The sequence below is a fragment of the Acinonyx jubatus genome, chromosome C2 (genome assembly GCF_027475565.1).
Source record: "Acinonyx jubatus isolate Ajub_Pintada_27869175 chromosome C2, VMU_Ajub_asm_v1.0, whole genome shotgun sequence".
NCBI lineage: Eukaryota > Metazoa > Chordata > Mammalia > Carnivora > Felidae > Acinonyx > Acinonyx jubatus.
The window spans coordinates 96437762-96465725 of record NC_069384.1 but is presented as its reverse complement, the minus strand read 5'-3'; the positions used below and the strand labels follow the sequence as shown (position 1 = coordinate 96465725).

Genomic DNA, 27964 nt, shown 5'->3' with positions numbered 1-27964 from the left:
ACAGCTTGTGTCCTTGGTCACAGTGAATACATGGAAGACCCCCCAAAGAGGCAGCAGGTTCTTGGTGGACAGCTCTCATATCCCCTCCCAGGAACACGATGAGAAAGGTCTTTGGAAAAATAGCTTTATGAAGGCCAGAGGAAATTTATGCACCAGCAAGGCATGTCGGAAAGGTAAGAAAAACGAAATGTTAAAAGTAACTTTAGTTGTTACTTGAGAGAAAACAAACATAGATAGTGTTACTGGATTACATTTCATTTAAAAATATAGAGTCACGCAACCTGTGTTACCGATGATAGTTGCTTTGAGAGAGAAGAAAACCCTACCACCGCCCTCTCTCCCAACGCTGATGCAGCTGGCTACAAATGCAATTTATTTGATCATTGTAACAGAGAGAGGTGGCCTTACTGTTTTAGGAATAGTATGTCTCTAGATACACTGGGCTCTTTGGGAGGGCATGTGCGAATCCGTAGAAAGAGGAGAAAATAAAAAGGAAATAGCTATTAGCTGACATGTATTAGTTATTAGTTAATATTAGTTAATATCTATAAACTAATTAAATTTAAATGGAGAAAACAGAACTTTTACCAGCTCAATAGAGCCAAAGATCAGATTAAGAGGCCAAAACCCAATCCTTGTTACCTGACTCTTCTATTCTAAGATTCTAAATTTTTTTCTAAAGAGAGATTGAAAGCACGTGAGCAGGGGTGAGGGGCAGAGGGACAGAGAGAGAGAATCCCAAGCAGGCTCCACACTCAGTGCAGAGCCAATGTGAGGCTTAATCGCACAATTCTGGCATCATGACCTGAGCCAAAAACAAGAGTCAGATGCTCAACCGACTGAGCTACCCAGGCACCCCTCCTCACTTTTAAATTTCATAGCTGTTCCATAAATGTTTTCCAAACTATGCCAATTATTAGAAAATATACAATTACAGAGTTTTCAAGCTTCTTGAGCTTATTTGTCTTTCTATTGGTATGTAACTTGGCTCGCATCTTTCAAAAAGCGACATTTGCACCGTCAGTTTTCAGGATTATAAACACTGTGGTTTCATAGGAGTGTGTGAAATTTATTGATAGCTTCTGTTTACTGCCTGTAGCTGAGAGAGGAATCTTGCTTAGGTGCAGGGTTTAGAGACTGAAGCAGCTCCCTTACCAAAGCTCTGCTTTTGTTAGCAAGCCATGTATATCTCAAACAGTGCCTCGGTGTTGCTGATTTTTGTGTTAAAAACTGTCATAATTTGGAGAAATGGGCACATGAAGTAATAGTTTTTAAATGGGTAAGAAGTTCTGTGAGAAATTATACACTTTATGTTTCCCAACTTGCTAACAACCTTTAATACACAATACCAGAGGAGATTTATTTGTGAGCCTGCCATGAAATGGTATTTATGACCAATATTATTATCTTTAAATGAGTAAATATGTACAGAATTATTTTAGAGACAGTGTAAAAAGTGATGAAGTGATGCCCAGCCTACAAGTTAAACTTTAATCTTTAAATTTTGAAGGAAGGAGGAAGCAAGGAGGCAAGGAAGCAAGGAAGGAAGGAAGCAAGGGAGGAAGGAAGGAAGGGAGGGAGAGAGGGAGGAATGATGATGGGAGGGACAGAGGAAAGAAAAAATGTTTACTTAGTGCTAGTATTCATTCAATCACATTTCTGCACATCACAAAACAAGAGGCTTATTCATAGTACCTTCCTCTTATACAGTCAGTTTCATTTGGGATTTTACAGTTTTATCCCTGCTCACATGATCTACTTCAATCACTTATTAACCTATAGTGTTTATATTCTTCTTCTCTCTTGTAGTGTTGTAGGTGGTTGAATTTTCTGCTACAACGCCATATAGAGTAGTAAAACATTCTTCAAGCATTGAAAACCTTCTAAGTGGAAGTTACATATGTGGTTACAATAAAGTTCTAACAATTTCTAAACATCCTCTCATAGAGGAAACATCGTGGTATTGCAATCTCTCTTCATTGCTTCTGGTGTTGAAATGTATCTATGCTTCTATAAATGTCAGGGAACCCACTACTGTTTTTTGAAGTTTACAAGATTTCCCTCTGGAGAAGTTGGATAGATGTTTGTCCTTTTACTTTTGTTGTACCTTAATTTGGGGGCCTATTTGTGCTTATAAGAATGTTTACAGGGCTGAAGAACAGGATGAAAATGCATCCTGTAAAGAAATTCAAACTTTAGGGGCGCCTGGGTGGCTCAGTAGGTTAAGTGTCCAACTCTTGATTTTGGCTCAGATCATGATCTCATGGTTGTGAGCTCCTGCTTCGGGCTCTGCACTGAGTGTGGGGCCCGCTTAATATTCTCTCCCTCCCTCTCCCTTTACCCCTCCCCCGCGTGAGCTCGTGTGTGCACTCTCAAAAAAAAAAAAAAAAGAATAAAAAATGCAAAATGTAAAGAATACAAGTTCACATAAAATTTAAATCTGTCTCATTCAGAACAAGAAAAATGACAACTCTAGTTGTGCTTTTCTCAAGATATATTGTTACGTGGTTTTAGAATCAACAATCTAAGTAATTTAAGATCTATCTGTTAAAATCTCAGGTTGTGGGTACTGACATACTTTGGGGATATCTGTAAAACACATAGTTTTTTGGAACAATACTCAAAGGGAAAAAAATATGGCACCCAAAATATGCTACTTTGGCATAATGATTACTTTGAATGAAGTTAGTTAGGAAACAGCCAGTACAAGAAAGTCACTCTGATCCTCCTCTGTCTCCCTGAAAGCAGGAAATAAATCTCCCATGTGAGGGACCCTCCCTGCACCAGGAGGGTAGAAGGCATTGTTATCACCAGAGAGAGGGTATTTAGGGCTGAGAGGACTGTGTAAACAAATATTTACTACCCCAAGCCCAAACTTCTTTGACTTGTCAATTCTTCAAAAATTTATTATTTCTGCGGCACCTGGCTGGCTCAGTCAGTACGGCACACAACTTTTAATCTCAGGGTTATGAGTTCAAGTCCCATGTTGGGTGTGGGGCCTACAAAAAAAAAATAGTTCTTAGTCTGGAAGAAATCTGGTCACGTTTTTGAGTCTCATATCTTCATGGGCTCCCGTATGTATGAACTTGAATCTTTCTCTCCTGTTAATCTACCTTATGTCAAATTTAATGATTAGACCAGCCAAAGAACCTAGAGTGGAAGAAGGAAAAAGTTTTCCACCCCTACATTTTATTGGTATATTATTATTTACTCAGTTAATGGGTTTAGTTTTAGCAACTTCACTTAAAGCCATCAGAAATTTAAAAACCTGTATACCTAATTTGCCACTTTGGAAACAAACACACTATAGCATCAGATTTCTTCCTGATTTTATAAGAACTCCATTTAGAGTATTTCTGTTATCTCATTACCATCTCTACTATACAGAGATGCACAATCACTGTCATATTACAAATGAATAAAATACAGGCACAGATAGCACAGGGAGTCTGGATTAAAAAAAAAAAGAAAAGAAAAATAAAGAAAGGTCAAGGAAGTAAGAAAGGCTAGAATAATATCTCCTTTCCTCCAAAATTAATGCTCCAGAGTCCATGGAAGTTTTCTTCCAGGCCTTAGTTCAGAAGTGCCTGGTTTTAGCAAGATCCCACAAGATGTGAGAACCTAACAATACTTTTGGGAGAGACGGAGGGAGGCTGAGGACTGGGGAAAAGTGACCTTGGCTAACCGAGAAATAAGACTGAGCTTCCTTCCTTCCTTCCTAAACACAAAGTTCTCATGATGCGGCAGTGAATATAAATGGGATGTTTAGAAATTGAGTCACATAAACACAATTTTGACAACTGTAGGTGTCTAAAAGGAGTCCCCTGGCCTTTTGTATGATGGGTGCCCAACAATACCTCTTTCAACCCAGGAGCTCAGCTTCTCCTCAGAAATTAGGCCATCCGCCATTTCCCCCTTCACTCGCCTTACATAATCACCAACTTGACATTTTAATTAAACAGATAGCACCCACTGCAGCTGACAATTTATGAGGCTTATAAATTCGTGACTGAAAAAGGACGTCGCAATCTTCTGACGAAAGGTGCTCATGAGTTGATAAGTTATGTTATTGTTGCTTTCTATCCAGCACCCTCAGCTCACCTGATTCCTTCTTGTTAGCCATTCTACACTTTTTAAAACTAAGAATAGATGGCCAATTCAGACAATGCCACCTATTTTAAAGACACTATAAATCACTGCTGACAAATGCTGTATACTTTTAGCCATGGCACCTTCTCCATGGCAGCTTTATATTGGAGCATTAACAAAATTAATTGCTCTTTCATAAGGGCTGAGATTTGTAATTTATGATAACTGTTTGTTCACTGCAGGCAGAAAGATTAAAAATGAGTAAACCAATATACCAGCTAAACTGCATGTGTCTGGTTTTATTTTCTTTTGTGGAGGGGGAATAGGAGAGGGTTTTAAAAACAGCTTGATGTTATCTGGAATGGTGTTCTCATGGGTTCTGCTACTCAAGGCTTAACTTTTGTTTTCAGTAAATAATAGCTGCTCAGATTTACATGTCCTATTAACTAGCGCTATTATTTATATGTAGTTAGGCGGAGCGATCCGAATAAGAAAATCAGTATTAATGGTTTTCCTTCATAACAGTTGCACCCTCATGATGATACAGCTTTACAGTTATTTAAAGAATCTCAGTGGCTTATGTAAAGCTAATCTGAATCATCATGGTAAGAACACTTGGTCACTTCTTAATGTGCCTTGGGCAAATTACACCACCTCTCTGTGCCTCAGTGTCCTCGTCTATAAACGATAATGTTCATTGTGTTATAATAATACAAACAAAATAATCATGTTGATCACTTTATTTGGTAACTGTGATGCTTACATGAGTTAATCCATGTAGAGCCCTCGGTACAGTGCCCAGCACATAGCAAGTGCTTAATAAATGTTAACTATAAAACTATTATATTGTAATAGTCGTAGTCATCATCATAGCAGTGATGTTACAAAACAAACAAAAACCACTATCGGTCAGAGTCTACATTGTCTTCTGAATATTAAACATAAGGAGCTGACCATTAGAGATGCTAAGTGCCTTGGCTAAAGTATCTGTTCCTCAGATTCCTAGGACTTACAGGTCTTGCAGCTTTGACTTCAGCGATGTACACATTACAGATGGGGTGCGTGGGTGGCTCAGTCAGTTAAGTCACTGACTTGGGCTCAGGTCAAGATCGCACAGTTTGTGAGTTCTGGCCCCACGTCCGAATCTACGCCTGCGGAGCCTAACTGCGATTCCCGCTGTCTCTCTCTCTCTCTCTCTCTGCTCCTTCTATGCTCTCTCTCAACATAAGTAAGTAAACTGGGGCGCCTGGGTGGCTCAGTCGGTTAAGCGTCCAACTTCAACTCAGGTCATGATCTTGTGGTCCGTGAGTTCAAGTTCCACATCGGCTTCTGTGCTGACAGCTCAGAGCCTGGAGCCTGCTTCAGATTCTGTGTCTCCCTCTCTCTCTGCCCCTTCCCCGTTCATGCTCTGTCTGTCTCTGTCTCAAAAATAAATAAACGTTAAAAAAATAAAAAAAAAACCCATAAGTAAACTTAAAAAAGTTGCAGATGAAGTAGAAGTTAGAAACATAACCTAAAAGGTGCCCCATTTCTTTTCTTTTTTAAACCAAAGATTCAGAAGTTATCTTACTGCTGAGATTTCTCCCAAAAAATCAGACCAAAGAAAAATTTTATTTGAAATTGAAGACAGAAGTAACAGAACAAAGATTTTGAGAGTGCCCCTCTGGTTTCTACCACAAGATTCCAGCACACCACTCTTGAGACACTGCCCCCTGGTGTGGGTCCGGAGAGCAATGAGAATGTGACAGATAGAAACTAGACTTTGGAGCCTCAGAAAAAATTTCACATGAATAACAATCAGACTGGTCATCTATTGGTTAGAATCTTCTCAGATAACCTGAAAGAGACAGAGACAGAGACAGAGAGACAGACAGAGAGAGTTTAGGGATGTTAGCAGCCTATTTATTTGTGTTACCAAGCTTTAATTAACTTCTATTATTAATAAATGTCTAGTAGTAATCAGGATAATGGCATAAAGAGAACTTCTACTTTAAATCCCCAAGTCATCTAATGTAAACTAAGATGATGAGATGATTTTGAGTTATTTTTAAACTGAATCTCACATTGAAATGATTGTACTTAAATCTGTAGCATTATACAAGATAAATACAGTAAAACCCGGTCAAGTGGATCTCTCCTGTCAGATCTTTTAATTATGTGACTTTCTTTTTTTCCCCTGTGACTTCTTTGGAGAGATTGGATAAGTAAACTATGACTACTTCTCATACATTAGATTAAAAACAAGAGAGAAGAAGACCTCCAGATTTTTTATTCACACTGTGTAACCACCAATGGAGTTTAGAGTAACACGACAACAATCACTGACGAAAGATTCAGCCACGTTCATTATCCTAGTTTCCTAACTTCATTGTGGCAGAAAATAGCTAGAATATTTTATTAAAAACAAATGAACCAAAAAAGTCAGCTAAACTTTCATCCTGTTCATCCCAATATGTTATTCCCTTTTCTCCCAGTGCTTTCCCCAATTGGTGACCAAAACTCCAGTTATCAATCACAGGATTTACCTGCCTCAGGAATAATAAATTTCACACAATTTGCTGTTTTTCTTCTAGTGTTTGTTAACTTGTTTCAATGGCAAGGCACACTTTGCGAATTACAAGAAACAATATCCAAACTATTAATGAATTGCTCAAGTGGGAAAGACATGAGAGACATACATTTTCTGACTTTTTCACATAATTAAGATAAAATTCTTGATTTGTTATTTAGGTGCAGATGGAGGAATAATTTTCTCTTTGATAATAGGGTATGGTTTTTTAAAATGTTTATTTATTTTTGGGAGAGAGAGAGACAGAGAGACAGAGAGACAGAGGGAGAGAACACGAGCAGGGGGGGAAGAGAGAGAGGGAGACACAGAACCCGAAGCAGGCTCCAGGCTCTGAACTGTCAGCACAGAGCCAACACAGGGCTCGAATTCGTCACCTGCGAGATCATGACCTGAGCCAAAGTCAGACGCCCAACCGACCCAGCCACCCAGGTGCCCCCAGTTGTTTTATTTTTAATGACACAGCAATGCTATTTGTGGAATATGATGTAGTGACTACGCTCTTCTAGTGTACCAGCTCAGCTAATACATGGAAAATAAAAGACATATTAAATTGTACTTTACGAAGGCAACCTCATATACAAGAGATGTGTAGTTTCTTGTAAGCAAAATTGCTACCGAGGCATAATTATGCCATAAAATATCGAGGGTTGTCTCTTAGATTCTTGGAGCCTGAAAAATGATCTATCAAGAGTAAAAAGAGGTCAGAAAGAAAGAGAGATATGTATAGTTTTACTTAACATGAAAAAGCATATTTAGATATTATTTTAAAATTGGCTTAAAATAATGTACAGCGCCAATTACAGAAAGAGAAACTTGCAACTATTCCTGAAGAGATAGGGAAAAGTGTAAGAAAAACAATGAATAATGAACCAGAGAATTACTCTAGGAGAGCAGAAAGGGTGTTTTATATCTCAGGGGTATAAAAATGGGGATACAGAGAGCACTGGGCTGTTGTTAAGCAAAATGGTTGAGTAATATTTCAAAGTGAGTAAAACTGGTTAAAGAACCTGAATTTTTTATTTGTTTGCCACCAATTTGTAGAAGTATAAGAGGTTTGGGGAAATTTCAGGGAAAACGTAAGCCAGATTAATGGGGAAACCAAGAGAAAGTTTAAGGATACCTGCTTGTACAAGTCTGCCCCGGTAGCTCTATTAGGAATGATGTCTTACTATGAGGGCTGACCTCCTCATTCAGATCTTGAAAGGATGTATGTGCTTTTCTCTGTACCATTAGATTTACTTTTCTAAGACATACAGTCTAGGCAGACCCTCTTATCTTTGGGGAGAATTTGCCTCAAGTGACTATTAGCCATAAGAAATGTGCTTAGGACTATGACAAGACGTCAAAGTCCCTCTGAGATCTAGATAAATTTCTAGGGTATCATTTATCCTCTCAATGGAAAGGTTGGTGCTTATAATTTGTTGCTATGGCTGCTATATACAAAGAAAGTTACATTTAAAGATTTTAAAAGAGATACACAAACACTTTAAGCATTGTCTTTGGCTCAGCTCCTCAGGTCGAAACACAAGCAGTCAGATTTGTGCATCTGATTCATCGTATTGCTCCAATCTGAGTGAGTCATACACTCGGTCAGCTCTGTCAAGGAACAGAAGGTTTCATCCACATTCAGATTCTGGAATATCATCCCTGGTAAATACTTTTCATATGCTCTTTACCTAATGCGAAGTTCATAAAATGTACTTTATCTTGCATTGAACTTTTAAAATTTAAATCCAAGTTAGTTAACATATAGTGTAATAATGGTTTCAGGAGTAGAATTTAGTGATTCATCACTTACATATAATACCCAGTGCTCATTCAACAAGTGCCCTCCTTAATGTCCATCACCCATTTAGCCCATGCCCCCACCCCACACCGCTCCAGCAACCCTCAGTTTGTTCTCTGTATTCAAGAGTCTCTTATGGTTTGTCTCCCTGTTCTTATATTATTTTTACTTCCCTTCCCTTATGTTCATCTGTTTGTATCTTAAATTCACATATGTGTGAAGTCACGTGATACTTGTCTTTCTCTGACTGACTTATTTCACTTAGCATAATACACCCAAGTTCTATCCACGTTGTTGCAAATGGCAAGATTTCATTCTTTTTGCTTGCCAAATAATATTCCACTGTGTGTGTGTGTGTGTGTGTGTGTGTGTGTGTATATACATATATATATATATATATATATATATATATATATATATATATACCACTTCTTTATCCATTCATCAGTTGATGAACATGTGGGCTCTTTCCATATTTTGGCTATTATCAATAGTGCTGCTATAAACATCAGAGTGCGTGTGCCCCTTTGAATCAGCACTCCTATATCCTTTGGATAAATACCTAGTAGTGTAATTTCTGGGTCATAGGGTAGTTATACTTTTTAATTTTTTGAGGAACCTCCATACTGTTTTCCAAAGTGGCCGCACAAGTTTGCATTCCCACCAGCAGTTCAAAAGTATTCCTCTTTCTCCGCATCCTCACCAACATGTCATTGCCTGAGTTGTTAATTTTAGCCATTCTGACAGATGTGAGGTGGTATCTCACCGTGGTTTTGATTTGTATTTCCTTGATGAGTGATGTTAAGCATCTTTTCATATGTCCATTAATTAGCCTTCTGGATGTCTTCTTTGGAAAAGTATTCATGTCTTCTGCCCATTTCTTCACTGGATTATTTGTTTTTGGGGTGTTGAGTTTGATAAATTCCTTATAGATTTTGAATACTAATCCTTTATCTGGTATGTCATTTGCAAATATCTTCTCCCATTCTGTACATTGCCTTTTAGTTTTGCTGATTGTTTTCCTCACCGTGCAGAAACTTTTTATCTTGATGAGGTCCTAATAGTTCATTTTTGCTTTTGTTTCCCTTTCCTCTGGAGACATGTCGAGGAAGAAGTTGCTGTGGCTGAAGTGAAAGCCCTTGTTGCCTGTTTTCTCCTCTAGGATTTTGATGGCTTCCTGTCTTGCATTTATGGCTTTTATCCACTTTGAGTTTATTTTTGTGTCTGGTGTAAGAAAGTGGTCCAAGTTCATGCTTCTGCATGTTGCTCTCCAGTTTTCCCAACACCATATGCTGAGGAGACTGTCTTTTTTCCATTGGATATTCTTTCCTGTTTTGTCAAAGATTAGTTGGCCTCTTACATTGAACATTTTTAAATAAGTGTACAAAGTTCTTAAATCTACCCTTGTAGTTGGGAAGGAATGAAATGTTGACACCCTCAGTCCCAACTCAGAGGGGAAATGGAAAGAAGCTGGAGTGGGAAGGAAGGCAAACTGGAGATGAATAGAAAAGGCAGTGACCACAAAAACAGAAATGGCATCCCTTCCTTTCCCCTGCTGAGTTCAAATTCTGTCTCTGGCCTAAGATTTATCTCCTTTCTTTTTGGAATGTCCTTTGTCCTCAAGATGAAATGGTTTCCTGCCAAACTCACCACTTCCAAGACTTTCCCCTCTGCCATCTCAGTGGAACCGTATGGGCTTTTCCCTCCTTTCCTTCATTTATAATTGTTTCATCTAGCCCCTGGATCATGGGTTACTCAAATATCTGCCTCTCCAATTATAGGAAATGAGTTTTTCAAGCACAAATGCCATATTTTATTTAACTTTATATCCCCAGTGCCTGACACACAGCAGGGTACAGTATATATTTTTGAATAAATGAGTGAAATGAAATGAAGCAAACCAACTTTGGAAATATTTATTGAAAGAATGGATTAATCACTTCTTCCATCAGAATTAAGAAAGGAACAACAAAAGGTAAGACACAAGTATTCACTATTCCTTTAGGAAGAAGCAATGGTCACACAACGGCAGCATATTGACAACCTCACATAAACATAAACAGAGAAATGTAATAGCTCATTTTCCTAAAATATCAGAAATCCCCAAATCAACCACAGAACTCCTTTAAAAAGGCAAACAGTATTTTGTACAAAATTAGATGTCGGTTGAAAAATGGAAACTTTCTTCTCAAATACAGCTTTAGCTTAGATTCTTCTTTTTCCAGTAAGATCATCAGGAAATAGCACAAAAAGGCAATGGGGTATGGCAACTCCAGGGAATTTAACTTCTAATATATTTTTATTCTGTGATAGAAGCAAGAAAAAACAATCCAAAAGCACATTGGAAATTGGGAACGAAGCTTCCAAAAACATGTGAACTCAACAGCCAAGAATAGTCCAGGGATCACATTCCTCAATAATCTAAAATGTATGTTTCTTGGTTTTTTAAATAATATTTCCAAAGAATGAGTGAATTCCTTAAAATCATATTAGCAAATCCTCAGATTATCTCAAAGAATTGCTCAAGCATTCATTAGCTTTTTAGCTTTTTGCTATCAATAAGGTAGAGAGATTTTGTTACTCTATTTTTAAATGAAGATATGGAGGTATTTACTAGAACAGCCATGGTCATTAGTGAGTAAGCAATGAAGATAAAAAAGTCAAAGCTAAATGATTATTAAAATCATTATCTTATCAATTATCTTATCAATTTCTTCTGAGTCGGCATGTTCCAAATTCTGCTTCACAAGATGCACGAGACCCCCGTGCTGCTTCAAAAATAAAAGTTTTTATGGTTTAAAAAGTCCAGGGGAACACTTTGTGAGTAGAGACTCACAGTGTATATTAGCAAATAATGGCTCTGCAGAGTCCTGTAGCAAAGGGAAATGCTTCACTTAGTTCAGTCCAGAGCCTCAGAAGCTTATTCAGTGGTGGAAATGTTGTTTTTTTTATGTTAGTATTAGTCACACAAATTTACAGCTCAAGCAAAACATAATCTCTGTGCAATGCTTCTCTGTGAGATGAAAGTGGTTGTTCCAAATACTCTAATGACATTTCTTTATATCAAATATTCTGGGTTTGTTTGTTTATGTATACAACACTGGCTAACAGAAGAATGAATGTATGGTGTCTGTATTTAACAGAACACTCTTTTCTGTGTAATATGCCTTTTCATTTGTGTTAACCTTGAGACTATCATATACCATATAAGATATGGGGAATTTTGATTGACTACAGCCTCCATAATGGTAAACAATAAAAAATTGCCCCAAATATGATGTTGGAACAAAGTCTGGTTGGTAATACACTGTCCAGAACAAGGAAGATGATCAGACCTACAATATTTCTTTCAATACTGGCTACACATTTTAAGAACAATGTCAATAAATTAGAACTCTTTCCAAGGAGAATCATATAATGATTTGTCAGCCATGATCTGTGAGTAATAACGGTACGACTTAGGAAGAAGATGACAATCGTTACGAAACACTTAAAATAGTAGCCACGTGTGACTCCTATGGAGCCTCAAAAGGCAGAACTTTGACAATTGAAGCAAGTTAGAGAGGCTTGGGGTCCCATATAATAAAGAGCCGCCAACAATTAGAACTGTTATAAAACGGAAAAGGGAATGAGATCTCTCAATCTAAATAAATCAGGTAGTTTCATTTTATATTTTTACCAAGCATTTTAAATTTGGTACAATAAACCAATATTTGACTATTCCTTTATATCCTATCAAATTTTATAAGTGTACTAGTGTGACTGCAAAGAATTGTTATCTGTAGCCCCTAATATACATTCAATAAATATTAAAGAATGATTTATCAGAGGTGCTGTAAAGCAGATTCATGAATGGGTATACGTATGTATCACTATTGTCATTTATCACCAGATGTAAATCAGTTGCAGGTGTTGGAGATGCTAATCTGTATAAGAATACATAATTTAAAATGAACTAAAATGACTTCTATAAGGACACCGTCAGGTATTTGCAGTTCAATGTGGCTGAATGTTTGGCGATGATCTGTATTACTTTTACACATAAAAGTACATGAATCGCATATGACCAGATGCTATTTCTCTTCTTATTTTAAAGCTTCCATCAGACTCCTTTAAGTTCCTCACTTGGCACAAGGTAGAACAACATGACATTCAAGGAAGTCAGCTGCGTTGCCCAAGAATAAGAGAAGGTAAAGAACAAACGTATGTGTTCTTTGTATACGTGCTCTGAGTTGATTGTATCTGTGGATTAGAAACATTACTTGGGGAAACAAATATATTACTTGGAGGTAGAAAAATTTTCTTTATCAAGACCACAGAATTATTAATATAGTTAGTGAAGCCGCTTTAAAGCACGGTCACATATCTGGTTATATAAATAATGAATGTTCAGTATTAAATACTAGAAAAATAGAAAGATGAATATGAGCTTGTAATTCAATGATACACAAATAACCATTGTGATTTATTTTGTTTCTGTTTAGCCTTTTTTTGAAAAATATATTCACATACTTCTTCACGGAATTGTACAAAAAAATTGTATCTTGAGTTTTTTTGCTTATCTCGTTATTGGGAGCATTTCTTCCATGTTATTAAATATTACCCAAAACATGTTTTTTAAAGGTCGTTTATCTTTCCATCATATGGATATTACTAAATATATTTAACCAGTGATCTTTGTTGGAATTTTAGTTTATTTACAATATTTAATGATCATGAATGACATTGTCACTTTGATGAATCACTTTAACCTGATTTACTTCTATCATTGGTTTTTAAAACATCAATTGGGAATCTAAATAAACCAGGGAGTTTCATTTTATATTTTCACTAAGCATGTTAAATTTGGTAGAATAAACTAATGTTATTCTATTCCTTCTCATTCTGTCAGACTTTACAAGTGCACTACTGTGACAGTATGAAGAATTGTTATCTGTAGCCCCTAATATACACAATGTTTAATTTTTATAGCTTTCTTTTTAATTTTTTTAATGTTTATTTACTTCTGAGAGAGAGAGAGAGACAGACAGAGTGCAAGTGGGGGAAGGGGCAGAGACAGAGGGAGACACAGAATCCAAAGCAGGCTCCAGGCTCCGAGCTGTCAGCACAGAGCCCGAAGCCGGCCTGAACTCACGAATAGTGAGATCATGACCTGAGCTGAAGTCTGACGCTTAACCGACTGCACCACCCGGGAGCCCCAAATTGTTATAGCTTTCAATGGATTCTATATGATGTAAGAATAAGCACCATGCATTTCTCATGTCTCTTTTGCATATCCCATAAGCTGATGAAATAATATTAGACATAATTTCGGCCGCAGTGAGTATTTAGTCATTACAAAACATCAAATATCTTGGCTATCTTCCATCTGTATTTACAGATTTGCAGTTATATTGTGTACTGTACCATTGTAATACTGATTTAGAAGAAGTTGCTTTAAATATATTTGCCTGCTCGTTTCCCTCTCCCAGTAGCATCACTTTACCACACAATGCCTTTCTTCTTTCACTCAAATTCAGTTGACAAAGGTAGACTAAAATAGCATCATTTTCTGAAACTTTGGGTAAAATATGTTCTTATGTTTTAACTCTGTCAGCTTTGTTTGCCGCTAAGCACTGACTCCTAGTTTTAAAATATTAGTAGATAGTACTACTAGAGGTAAACTCAAGTTGCTCTGTGGGGACTGAGAGAGAATACTTTTCAAAGAGCAAGAAATGATGGGGAATTAGGAAGGTGGGAGGCCAAAGGAAGTAGAGACCGTATGTGTCACATGAATAAGGAGTCTATCAGTAAAAGGAAGAGAGGTCTTACCAGGGTTCAAAGTGGGCAGCTTCAGCTGGTTCTTAGACTTCAGTGTGTGGACAGATTACCTGGAGGCCTGTGGAAAAAGCACTTTTCCAGGCCCAACTCTCAACGAATCTGATGTGGTTAGCAGGAAGTGGGGCCCAGGAATCTGCATTTGTAAAATTATCAGGAAATTCTGTTGCAGATGATCGGAGGGCCATACTGTAAAAATACTAGTTTCAGAAGTCTGGAGGGAAGAAATTTGAATAGACAGTGGAAAGACTGATACAGTAAGGGTGCTGGCGTGTGTGTGTGTGTGTGTGTGTGTGTGTGTGTGTGTGTGTGTTTGTGCTGGTAGTGGTGGTGGTTGATGATTGTGCCACAGTGAGGCAAAAATAAATTGTACTCTGAGCATGGATGGAGAGTTGAGGTTTAGAGAGAACTGAACTGAAGACACTAAGGGATGAGAGGGGAATCAGATGTAGGAGTAAACTGACAAGGAGTATGTTTAAAGAGAGCACGATGGCCTCTCTCCTTCCCCGGTTTAAGCGCCAGGTCATGTGCTAAGGTCATCAGTCAACAAAACTAATCCCGCATAAGGACCACAGTGGCCATTCATGCAGAGGATGCATCGCTCTGCAGAGATAAGGCACATTTTCCTTCCATAGACCATTAACAACACCCAATCTCTTGCAAGTGACTAGTTGTAAAAGGAATGGAGCATGATCTAGGGGATTGAAAACATGGGAAAATCTCATCACCTCAAACCGTGAAGGAAATAGATGTCCCTTGTTCACTGTCCTTAATTTAGTTTAAGTTTTGTGTGTGCATATGTGAGATAGACAAGTGCTTTTCAAAAGCATTCTGGTAACAATTACCCTTCTTCTAGATTAGATCCTGAAACACCCATCCAAACTACTTCAGTTCATCTCAGTTGCCCCAATTGTACATCCGGGAAGAGTTCTTAAGAAAAGAAAGGTTATTTTGCGTGTGATAAACAGCAATTTCCCAAAGCTTTGATGGCCAGATCAAGACTGACTTGACTCCTCCCAATTAAATGAAGCAAAAGAGCCAACTGTTGGCAGAATTCTTTCAGATGTGGATGCCTTCTATTTGAAAATCCCTCAGCAAGTCAATTCAGTCACTGCTGCTAAGTTACAAATCCAGTGAGGGGACAAAGTACCAGCTCAGAGATGGCAGGTAAAAGTCAACATTCCAAGGATGTCAGATATTCCAGACTGTAGTTTTCAACTGCTAAGATATATATCTTCAATTACCAACCAAGTCCGAGTTTAAAAAAGAAAGAATCCAATTTAATATAATTCCTCACAGTGGAAGTGACCTTTGGCTTCAAACTTCAAAGAGATCTTTGAAAGCTGTTTAAAAAAAAATAATAATTGAAAGAACAGAAGATCAATAGAACTCAAACAAACAATATAGGGCAGAGTTTAATAAGTCTGGGGATATCTCTTGCACAAAGCAAGCTACCAAATTTCGGGTGGGTGTATTAAAGATAATAGAGCCCAAGGTCTGCCCAATTAGGTGATTATCCAGTTTTTTCCAGTTCTGTGACTTTTAATTCCAATCAGCTTAATCAATGAGGAAGAAAATTTAACACAAGGATATTTTATGTGTAAATTGGTTGGGATACTTCAGGGTTATGTGATTTCCTGGGTGGAAACTGTACAGTTCATTATGAGAGAAATACCAGAAAGGTCAGGTTGCACCTAATCTTCCACCTGCACCTGATGAAAGAAGAGATGTTTGTGTCAAAATAATGAAATATTGGACTCTTTTATTGCCTTCCATAAATCCTTCACAAATGGACTCATTATCTCCCAGCAAAGCCTGGACAAAACTTCCACAAAAGCAAAGTTTGTTCCTGATGCCTTTAGTCACCTTTTCTTTAGTATATCTCTTTCTTTTCACCTGTGAAATAAGAATCATGCATTCCAGAAAAATGGCATGGGGGAAATGTACACAAATGATTCCAGGTAGGATTCATAGAAACATATTGTGGAGTGGGAGGGATTTGAAATCACTGAGCTTAGGATTGCTGTCAGGGGCCCAGTTAGCATCATAATAGACTGTAGTTTTCCTGGGCAACACGATAGAGTTATACTTGCTAATAAAGAAATACATTCTAATGGAATTGGAAATCGGTATTTTTATAAAGCAGTATGAACTTCAAACAAACATAACTTCTCATCATATTCAACTCACATTGGGCCCTTGATTCTAGTCTTTCCTGTATTTTCGCTGACATGGAAAACTGAAGCTCAGAAAATTAAAATTAGTCATCTGGAGATACACAATCACCTAGCACCCAACCTCAGACTGGATATCTTTTCATTAACCATGGAAATTTTGTGCAAACCTGATTTGGAGGACAACAGGGTTGGGAAATAGTGGGAATGAGTGTGGAAAGGGAGGTTGAGATAAGATTGTCAAAAACTTTGGGGCGCTTGAGTGACTCAGTCGGTTGTCTGATTTCGGCTCAGGTCATGATCTCCCAGTTTGTGGGTTTGAGCCCTGCATCGAGCTTTGTGCTGACAGCTCAGAGCCTGGAGCCTGCTTTAGATTCTGTGTCTCCCTCTCTCTCTGCCCCTCCCCCACTCATGCTTTGTCTCTCTCAAAAATGAATAAACATTAAAAATTTTTAACTAAAAAAAAATGATTGTGGAAAACCTTGCTTGACAAGCCAGGATTTTCCATCTCTAATTGGTAGGCAGTAAGAAAATTCTGAAATGTTTTCAACATGGAAGTGTGGCAAAAAGCTGTGTTTCTAGAAGGCTAGAAAAGTCTATCATTTATATTGAAGGAGTGAAGATTTCAAACAAGGAGATCCACAAGAAAGTAGTTATTGTTCAGGGAGGAGATATGAGGATCTAGACATTGAAAAGGAAGGGGACAGATTCTCCAGCAGAAAGATTATAGAACCAAGTGGCTAACTGAGTTGAGAAACAAAAGAGAGGGAAAGTCATGAGTGACTTCATATCCCCAAAGAGAAAATTATGTGAGACTAAAGTTACTCTACTGGTGATTTTCTTATGTGAACAAGAAATAATTTATGTAAGGTTAAACGTTAGCTCATTTTTTTTACTGCTCACACTATTTGGGCATATTACAGACCAACTCATGTTTTCCTCAATTTTGATGTCTCGTGAGAGTTTAAAAAAACTGGCCAAATGTCAAGAGAAGGGTGCCTGGATGGCTCAGTGGGTTAAGCATCCGACTCTTGGTTTCAGCTCAGGCTATGAACTTATAGTTCATGAGTTCGAGCCCTGCATCAGGCTCTGCACTAACAGTGAGGAGCCTGCTTGGGATTCTCTCTCTCTCTCTCTCTCTCTCTCTCTCTCTCTCTCTCTTTCTCTCTCTCTGCCCCTCTCTCTTGCTCTCTCTCTCAAAAAAAAAAAAACCCACAAAAAACAAAAACAAAAAAATCTCACAAATTTCAAGTGAAGATGTCAGTCCTGCTGCCCTAAACCTATTTCCAAGATCTCACCTTGTGATTTTTGCCCAGGACCCTCCACAGAAGAGTTGCTCTTCAGACAGGAGGAGTGTGTCTTACCCGCTCGGAAAAGAGTCCTTGAAAAAAATAAATGGGAAACATGGCTACAAGAAAACTGGGAGGACTGCACGGTGAGAGCTTAAAAGACAGAAAAGGGTCTCTTTTCCACATTGATTCTGTTATGACTGCCCCTCCCCCATTTTAAGGGCAATTGCTAGCATAAATATCAAAACTTTCAGCATTTCCTCGGAGTTTTCTCTAAAACTAGTGGTGTATGGGCTTCTCTATCTCTTTGTTCACCTCTTCTTCATCATGACATGTTACTTATTTTCTACCCTGTGTCTTATCCTAATATTGCTCAATTTTGGAGAAGTTTAAAATACCCCAGAATGAAATTGTTCCATTTGACAATAATGAATATCAAAGGGTTGGACAGCATTCCTTATCAGTGAGTTTATGATGCCATCTAGAATCCCTTGAACAATGCATTACGCCAAAAATTTTCATCAGCTGGAGCAGCCAGCTTGGTCTGAACACAACTATCCTGGAACAAATAAAACTTTTGCAGTGAAAAACAGGAGCTGTGATTTCTTGGTGCTGAAAATGACCCAACTGATGGAGTCACTATCATGGAAAACAGTGCCTATAATCAGTCAGCCTGGGCACTACAAAGCTATGGGGCTGTGATCCTTCAAGCCTCTAATTCTGGCCTGATCAAGTCATCTTGGGCAGTAAACACGTAAATGGGAAGGCTGTGTTGGTAGCAATGAAAGGGCAAATCAATGTCTCAACAGAGCGGGATGCCAATATTTTTGTTTCTTAGAGTGACCAAATTGTACGTGAAGAATTTAGGAAGCCTTCCAGAAATAAGACTGAGTTTAAAACCTGCTCAGTGGGGCCTCTTGATGGCCTCTTTTGTTTCACAGATTGGCCATTTATCTTTTAGAATTATGGAATTAGGAGGTGGGAAGGAGCTTTGGAGAGGGTCTGGTCTAAACCCTTTCCTTTCAAAAAGGAGAGGGAAGTTCAGAAAGAGAATTGATTTGCCAAAAGTTACATATCTTGGTAGTGGAAGATATAAAAATAGAATATTGTTTCCCTACACAGTGCTTTCTTTTCTTTTTAAAAGTAAAGTTTTCATATATAATGGATGGATACATTCTACTCTTAAAAATTGACACCATAGGCCTATTTATTAAAAAATTTAACTAATACACCTGAAACTTTGACCTCCACTCCCAGAACTATCTTTAGAGGTAATCATTTCAGTGTATATATCCATTTATTCTTTATAGCTGCCATTTAAACCATGGATATACTGCAAAGGCCAATGGAGACTTCATCATAAATTATCATAGAAAATTTAATTGGCCTTGAGATAACTGTAGTCTAGGAGAATGGCTAAAGAAACTCTAACTAACATAGAAAACTTAATTGAGACATAGTGGTCCAAAAAATGCCTCTCTGAGGTGGTGGCATTCAATATAAAATGATAGATATAATCTTTTATCATTTCTTAAGTTTTATGTTGGAATTAAGACGTTTTATACTTTTGGAAAATGGAACTTAAAGTGTCAAAGTTTATAATGTTTAATGCCTAAAAATATCAAGACTTTAATGATCTTTTTAAAGATAGAGATACCTATATTTCTTTAAAATATTAAATCATTCTGCTTCATTTTTTTTAAAAAGGGATGGCCATTTTATTCAATAATTTTATTGACAGAACTTGATGGTAAAATTGCGGAAACAAAAAAGTTAAGTTGACTTTTAGGACTAGAGTTTACAAGAGCAATGCTCTTGTAAAACCACCACAAGTGGTTTTAATTTTCTTAAATTGAAGTTGACTGCTGTTAAAAGCAAACATAAAGTATCCACTATCTGTGAAATACGCTAAGTCATCGTTAGGTATGTATTCCTAACTACTTTAAAAGAAAATCATAGCTTTCATCTTTTGAATGATGGTAGTTTACTTTGAAATCTTTTTAAATGTGATTTCTGAGTATTTCCAAGGAGGCTAAATGGTAACTCATCCTTCAAATCAGTAATTCCAAGATAGAATGTCATCCTTTCCTCCCTTAACAACCCTAGAGAATTTCAGACTCAGTTTCAGGATCCTGCCTTCCCCACCTCCAACCTTGTATGTAATTCTAATCAGGATTAGGTCAGGATCTTTACCTCCCCCATCTTGAGAATGAATCTCTGCAAGGTAATTGTGAGTGTTTGGATGTGTGAGTGTTTTAGAGGACACACAAAAAAGGTGAAAACTACTGGTTTAAATAACATATTTCACACATATTTAAATAACATAGTTAAATAACATACTTAAACACATTTTTAATGAAGAACTATTTTTAAAAGTTGACAAAGAACTTGCCTTTTCTTTTTATTTATTTTTCCCTTCAGAATTTGAACCTTTCATTTCAGGATTTGGGGGACCCTTATCAAGTTGCAAATTTTAACAGGATTCTTAGAAGACTAATTCGAGTCGAAACCCTCTGGTTAGTGGATAATTCACTGGTGGACTTAAGTGCCATAAGACTGCCAAGGTACTTGCTTTTTAGCATGTCTAGTTACTAAGTTAGAGTCAAATCTTTGCTATGTGGGCATATGTGACGATTGTCTGCACATACCGTGGCCATATGGTCAGATCTTAAAGGTGATAGGGCTAAATGATGCCTGGACAAGGCAAAAAGGGAAATTTATATGTCAAAATGTCACACTTTAGAGGACAAAATCTATTCTTTTCTAAATTAGTATTATCAGCAAATTTTTAAGGGAGGAATTTGCAATCGTAGAATCATATTGGCAGAAAAGTTTGCCATAATCCTTATTTTGTACACTGGAAATGCAATTATATTATATAAATACTGTTGTTGTAAGATAGAGATTTTTAGTCAGTCATATTTGTTGAGCACTTATGAGGAAAGACTCTACAGATAGTTGGCAAGAATCTTGGCTTCAAGGTCACATTCTAATGGAAGGGTGAGAATAGAGACAGAAACAAACTAAAAGTTTTTACAAATATGCAGACTCTTTGGTCTTCCAAGGATCCCAAACTCCTGATGTTAAAAGATAATCTGCCTTTTTGCTCAGGATTGTAGAGAGCCTCTGTCAGCTTCACCAGGCACAAAGATAGGTGCTGTGAGCTTTGATAGCAATCCAAGGAACAGACAGAGGTCTTCAGGAGAGAAGTAGAAGATGAAGGAAATCAGGCAGCCACAAGAGGGAAGGGTAAATCCTAGAGCAGGTTAAGATACATCCCTCAGCATAGATTGAGACAGGGCAACAAAAAGACCATCACAGCCACGAAGGAGAGGGAAACAGTCGCAGACAGAAGAAGGGTCAGAATATGCAATGTGCCTGGGTTATCTTCAATCATGTTTAACACTCCTTGGAAACTTTAGGCAGATTTGCCTAGCATTTGATTTTACCTATGTTGTTTTTAACAAATTGTAAAATATCTAAGTAAAAATTCTCGAAAGAAACTTAATATCACTACTATAAATAAAAACTCAATGGCAGTTGATATTGATTCATTCAGGTTTTGAGGTTTTGAGGGTTTTTTGTTGTTTTTGTTTTTGCCAGACTCTCTTCTAGGGATATAATAGTGATACATTAGCTATATTTTTTTAAATACACATACAACGAAAAAACTTTTTAATAACCACATGGCATGCTCTAGAAATACTGAACTAAAAGATGCTTGGAGTATCTGAACTTTACTTGATCCAGATCAATAAACTTCCAAATCTTTGCTATCTTACGTAAAAAAAGAGAAAGAGAAACCACAATCACTAAAGAAAAGACTTAACCTAACTCTAGTGTTCTCTAGATGTATTCTTTTGGCTTTTCTTTCATTAGAAATAGGATATATAATATGAAATTATGTAATTGCAATTCAAATTTTACAACTGCCAAATCAACATGTCAAAAAAAGGAGAAAAAAGTTGATGCGTGTATATTCATAGCCTCCTTCCTTCTGCCCCAGGGAAAACACCACACTCGGTTTGCAGCTCTGCTTGCCTAACATCCTGCTAACTGGGGATCTGTGACAGGGTGAATCTGAGAGCCTGGGAGGGATGGATGGATGTTGAAAATGAGATACCAGTAGTTCATTTTTGCTTTTATTACCCTTGCCTCGGGTGACATGTCTAGTAAGAAGTTGCTGCAGCCGAGGTCAAAGAGGTTGCTGCCTGTTTTCTCCTCCAGGATTTTGATGGTTTCCTGACTCATGTTTAGGTGTTTCATCCATTTTGAATTTATTTTTGTGTGTGGTGAAGGGCATTAAGGAGGGCACTTGTTGGGATGAGCCCTGGGTGTTATATGTAAGTGACGAATCAATGGGTTCTACTCCTAACACCAATTCTACACTGTATGTTAACTAATTTGAATTTCAATACATAACTTTTTAAAAAATAAAATAAAATGAGAGAATGACTGGCAGCTAAAAAAAGAAAAGACTTCATGGACAGAGAGAGGGGCAGAGACGGGAACTGCTTGGGCTGGGTTTTCAATTATAAATTGTCATAGTACTGAAGTGCTTCTAAAGATTCTGTGTAACCTGGAAAAGAGTAAAAACCCCAAATTATCAAATGTATGATTAGGACAGTGTGAAATATCCATATGGAGGTGGAGTGGAAGGAAGAAAGGAAATGAAAAGAACAGATGTGGAAAAAAATTACAATGAGATCTGGGGGGGGGGGGTTCAAACTGAATTTTTCTAATACCATTGTGTAGAAGCACTCTGTTTAGCACCATCTTTTTTTATTTTTTTTATTTTTTTTAATGTTTATTTATTTTTGAGACAGAGAGAGAGACAGAGCATGAATGGGGGAGGGGCAGAGAGAGAGGGAGACACAGAATCGGAAGCAGGCTCCAGGCTCTAAGCCATCAGCCCAGAGCCTGACGCGGGGCTCGAACTCACGGACCGTGAGATCGTGACCTGAGCTGAAGTCGGATGCTCAACCGGCTGAGCCACCCAGGCGCCCCTGTTTAGCACCATCTTTAACATTAGCAATAATTATTTACTCAGTGTCCTTATGGAGTACAGGGCCCATAAGTAAGTTCCCTGTGCTTTTCTCATAGTATTAAATTCCAACGTGTACATAAAGGAATTTTTCCTCAAGGCAAGGTGTCAGTGACAGATTTGGAATCATTTCCTCTATTTGCATGGTCTTACACAATTAAGGCAAAAATACTGAGAAACATCATATGTCAGGAAAATATATTCACCTTAAATGCCTAACACACATTTCTTCTCCTAAGGATAACTTTTATTCTTTTTTATATAAAAGACTTTTTTTTTCGGACTTACAATGCTATTTTTTTCCAATATAGCATTTAAGTTTTCATTTTCATATAGCATTCAATATAGCATCCTGTCAGCTAAGAAAAAAAAACAACTATAATCTCAGTACTTGGAGGCAATACTCTTCACAAGTTATTATGTGTCTGTGTACTACTATATCACTGAGATTATATGCAGCCATTCACTCTTTCGTTTGGCACATATCGTGAATCCACCATGGACCAAATGTTATGCCAAGTACTAAGTGTATACACTGGAAAAGAAAACAGATTCCTGCACTCAGCAAACTTACAGTCTCATATATTCTGCTTATTTTCTCTGAATATTTTAGTATAAATCTTTCTCTTCTTTTACAAACCAAACTTGTAGAAAATGTCATTGTCACTCCTTTGAGGGGTTATGGTCGAGATTTGGTAGTTAACCATTCTTTTTGGGAGACAAATGACAAGTGTTTATATTTTTTTTATCCAGATGCAGAGTTTTAAATATGAACAAAAACCATCTCACATCTTTTAAACAATTGCCAAAGATACCCCAGATACAGCATTTATCTTTGGCTGAAAACCATATTGAGTCTCTGACTGGGCTCTCCAGTTTACAGTGCACCCCACTAGAATCCCTCATGCTCAAGAGGAACCCTTGTGAGTTTCATCAAAATTACCGGAAACGGTAAGGCCCCTAACACCTTTGTCATCTATGTTCTTTATTGAATGTTACACTTTAACAGTTGTTCCCCTCTAGCTTAAATTCCCTTGGCAAATATTTATCATATCTACTAAGAGTTGAATGTTTCATGCTTCTGAGCTCAACTAAAGAACTTTAAGCTGACCTTTAAAAAAAAAATCTTTAATACACTCTTCTCTGAGTTAATTTATGATTGCTTTAAAAGTTTAGGCTTCCCTTGTAATGTGACTTTACATATACAAAGATGCTTCATTTTAGACTTTCAAATCCTATGCATTTTCTATCTAATGTTTAAAAGATATTATGTCTTTCAAAAATTTTCTATATGTAGAATCCTATTGAGGTCCATGTGATAATTTTATAAATTGTTTATTCTCCGGTTTTATTTTCACTCCTTTGGACCACAAGGGCACCATTAAGTGAATACAAAGAAATAATTGATTCAATCTACCCTAGTGGTTGAAAGTCCTTGAAAACCTGTGAAGAATAAACCATTTAATTTCTTTGTCACTACTGGGACATTCCTAATGATAATGATGCAATCTACACCTTGGAGTGTGCAGGAAATTCTATGCCCACTGATTTCTCCCTAGCTAATTCCCAGCACCACTTGCGGGAACTTAAGATAATAAGCGACTGAGTTCTAGAAACTGTATTTGCCCCCAAATGACAAATCAACTCATGTCTTAGTTTGAATCTATCATACAAAGCATTAGATCATCTCTATGTGCCGTACCTGGTCTATGACTACTTCCTTCATCTACATTCAACTTCAATAAAAGACATAGTTCTTTCTCACTACCTTCCTTTCTGAAGCTGCCATTTTCCCATGACAACAACAGTATTCCAGAGGCCTACCTAATATTAGACTCCTCAACCCCTGATGTACAACAAAAGATTGTCAAAATAAAAATTGTAATCTCTGTTGTTCCTACATAAATCTCATTATTGCCGTTGTCTCCCCCATGACTATAAACCGAAGGCAAAATTCATGTTCTGTGATAATAAATTCTCAAATTGCTTTTACGTAAGTGAAAACTAGCAGAACATTTGCTTTACAACTGAACTAACATTTAACCATAATAACATTTTGAAGTTTAAAATTATATTTGCAACAGTCAGAGGAGGGTTAGCTGGACATTTCAACACCATTCCAAAAAAGGCACATTTCTAGTTATAAAGAAAATTAGCATTACCTTTTAGTTTTGTTAATTTATATGTGGGGTTTTACCTTGATCCCATGTCAGTGATTTGCCTCCCTTCAAAGGATGCCTTACAACAATAGAATTAAGATTCACTGTCTGAAATCTGATATGCCCTGAGGTCTCACTATGAATCTGTCTTCACTATGATGTGGTATAGAGTTATGTGAGAATGAGGGATATAATGAGGCTCTTTTATTTTCTAACATTAACTCCATTGGACTGAGTCCAAGGTGGATATAGACTGGTGTTCAGGCTATAAAAAGTCAGGTTGTATTGACTTGGGTAGTACAGGGTTACTTTAAACAGAAAGATACAGACATTTTAAAGCATGAGGAAAGGACTTAAGTATCCACTTCTGCTAAGAAACTAAACTGAAGTCCCAAGTTCATCCAAATTTGGGCTATAAGCTGGTCCTGAATTCACACTTTTAGAATTGTAACAGCATTCATTTTGTTTCTGGGTATCTCTACATCAAGATTTGGACCAGACTTTCAGTGACCCTTTACAACAGGATCAGAACGATTTAAGTGTAAGATTTTCTTGATCATTGTCACCTAGATAGTGACTATCTTCCCCTTCCTCCTTTGTTTCAGATCCTTCAAAAAGAAGAGAGCACAGTTCAAAAGAGAAAAAAACTTACTGATAAAGCTCATAGTGTAAGTCCCAGTAGGTAGAAGCTAGCCCCATTTCCTGGGACACCCATAGGCAAACTCTTCTACTGTTCTTCAGAAGAAAATGTGATCTTAGTTCACCATAATTTGACTTTTTGAAAGGAAGTAGTGGTTAGGGTTTCCTGTCAGCTAAGTCTAAACATTAGGGCCAGAAGACTTAGATTTTTATCTTTGCTTTGTCACCTACAGGCTTTATGATCTTGGATAAGTGACTTAAAATGGGGGATAAAAACCAACCTAACAGAACTGGTGTGAGGAATAAATATGATAATGTGCAGGAAGCATTTAGTGCTAAGCAAATCATGAAGCCAATGACAGCATTCCAAGGAGGTCAACACCACCCTTAGCTGACACGGCACGTCGGTGTCTTTCATCCCGGACGAATCCCAGGGCCACAGAATTCCCAGATTTAGAAAAGCTGTCCACTTGAAAGGAAACACTACTTTCTCATACTGCTAGGTATTTGACTACTGTGTAACAAGGCTGACGTGCAGGCCCCCTCCTGAACCTGGAAGGGGTATGTGACACCTTCCTGAACCTGGAAGGTATAAATTTAAAATGTGAGCTTCAAAAATGCTATCATGAGAAAATCATGCAGCACAAGGTTATTCTCGACCCCCTCGTCTTCTTATAACTCACAGTGAGAATTCTTCCTTAAGTAGCAGTAAACAATATGTGCTTTCTTTACTTTTTCCATTTTTAAAAACGTTTAACTTCATGATGGGTACATGTCTCATTATCTCATTCTTTCTCTCGTGGTTAGTTGGCTAAATTCTCTCATTTTTTTTTCTTTATAGGGTTTTGTAGAAACTGGACTGAAATTCTCTTGTAAAAACAGACTGTAGGCAGTCCTACTTCTCTGATCTATATTTATAATAGGCAGAACCATACAGTAGCTCCTGAGAGGGCAAGCTACAGCAGGGTGATCGGTTCAGTGCACACAAATAGTATTTTATTAGAACCCTATTGCATAGATTAAAAACAAAACAAAACAAAATAAAATGATAGCCGCTCAACTTTCTTGTAACAATAGGCAAAGTGCACTTATTTATAAAGACAGTAAGTAAAATACAATGCTTTTGTTCAATACGGTTACTTTTTCTTTTTTTTTTTCACGCCTGCTTTAGAGTGTTCTCCTGTTTGCCAAACTTAAAAACGCTGGATGGAATCCTGAAGCTACCAGAAGATTCTTCACCACCAGAAACCAATATTTTTTCGCAGCTCTGTGTTATATCCTAATGCAATCTGTATGGAAAGAAATCACCATTGTCTCTAAAAGCTGATAAATATAGGAGATGCATAACTAAATATTGTTGTTTACTATGTATATAATATATTTATATATTGTTTTCTTTTAAACGGGTGACCTCCAGGTTTTTTTAATTCTATACCCCATCAGTAAATAAATTTTGAGCATACATATATAATTAATTTTTATTTAGAAATCTTATACATAAAATACTAGAGAAATATATTATGTATACTTTAAACATTGAAAAGAGAGATTGTTAAGTGATGGAATAAAAACAACATGAATAAGGGCCCTAAGGTTTCCTACATACTCCAGGGACTCATCCATCCAGCGTCGGGGCTATGAGTCTCTTACTGTGACAGCACTGCTTTAAAAAACCTGACCTATCAGAAGGAAGAGGGGCAACTTGTGGTTTTAAGCCACGTGCATTGGATTTTTCATTTTAAACATTGTCATTCACTAGTGGCTTCGATATAACAGAAATTTAGGAAGGTCCTAGGCCATTCATTAGATATTTAGAAAATAAACAATAATGGTGAAGTTTCTTTTTGTTCAGAGAATTTCATAAATGGGATTTTAAAACTGTCTTCCCTATACACTAGAGAGAAGGAATACAATTCAATTTAGTTGCTTTCAAAATGTAGAGAAAAGTCAACAACTAGACCAACTTATGACCTTACAGTTTTCCTTATTTATAAAGATCAACTTAGCTGCAGAACTAAAACTTTCCCGAGACAGTTCATCAATTAGATGCTTCCCAGCATGAAATAAGGAAAATATTTTCTAGACCATCCTGCCATGAGTGAATGCTGCCTATCAAGTTATATAGAAAGACTCTGACAAGACAAAGGTACAGTCCCTTCTCTCAAGAATCTTATGGATGTCTGAAGTAGACCAAACATACCTAACACCTAAAATACAATGAAATATGTTACAAATACTGTGGGAGGAGGAGATAATAATTTTCAATTATGTGAAGCCAAAAAATAAATTGTGGGAAGCCACTTTGAGGACTTTATAGAGAAAAGATGATTTGAGATGGATGTTAAAGATCCACAGATGGCAAACAGTAGCAGATGGTCCCAGTCAGGAAGCACCACAT

At 37.2% G+C, this 27964-nt stretch overlaps 1 protein-coding gene across 3 annotated transcripts; it reads left to right on the top strand.

Annotated features, from left to right (window-relative positions):
• Window positions 1–26918, top strand: LOC106990086 (uncharacterized). 3 transcript variants are annotated; one of them, XM_053221235.1, is made up of 8 exons: window positions 3–173; window positions 8167–8308; window positions 12541–12634; window positions 17752–17870; window positions 20167–20288; window positions 23522–23719; window positions 25533–25595; window positions 26738–26918. In XM_053221235.1, the coding sequence occupies exons 1-8, from the start codon at window positions 148–150 to the stop codon at window positions 26847–26849; spliced, it is 876 nt and encodes a 291-aa protein (XP_053077210.1). In that variant the 5' UTR covers window positions 3–147; the 3' UTR covers window positions 26850–26918. The 3 variants fall into 3 exon arrangements, with proteins under 3 accessions (XP_014944074.1, XP_053077210.1, XP_014944072.1); XM_015088586.3 differs by having other exon boundaries at window positions 20146–20288; XM_015088588.3 differs by lacking the exon at window positions 25533–25595 and having other exon boundaries at window positions 1–173; window positions 20146–20288.
• The last annotated feature ends 1046 nt before the right edge of the window (window positions 26919–27964 follow it).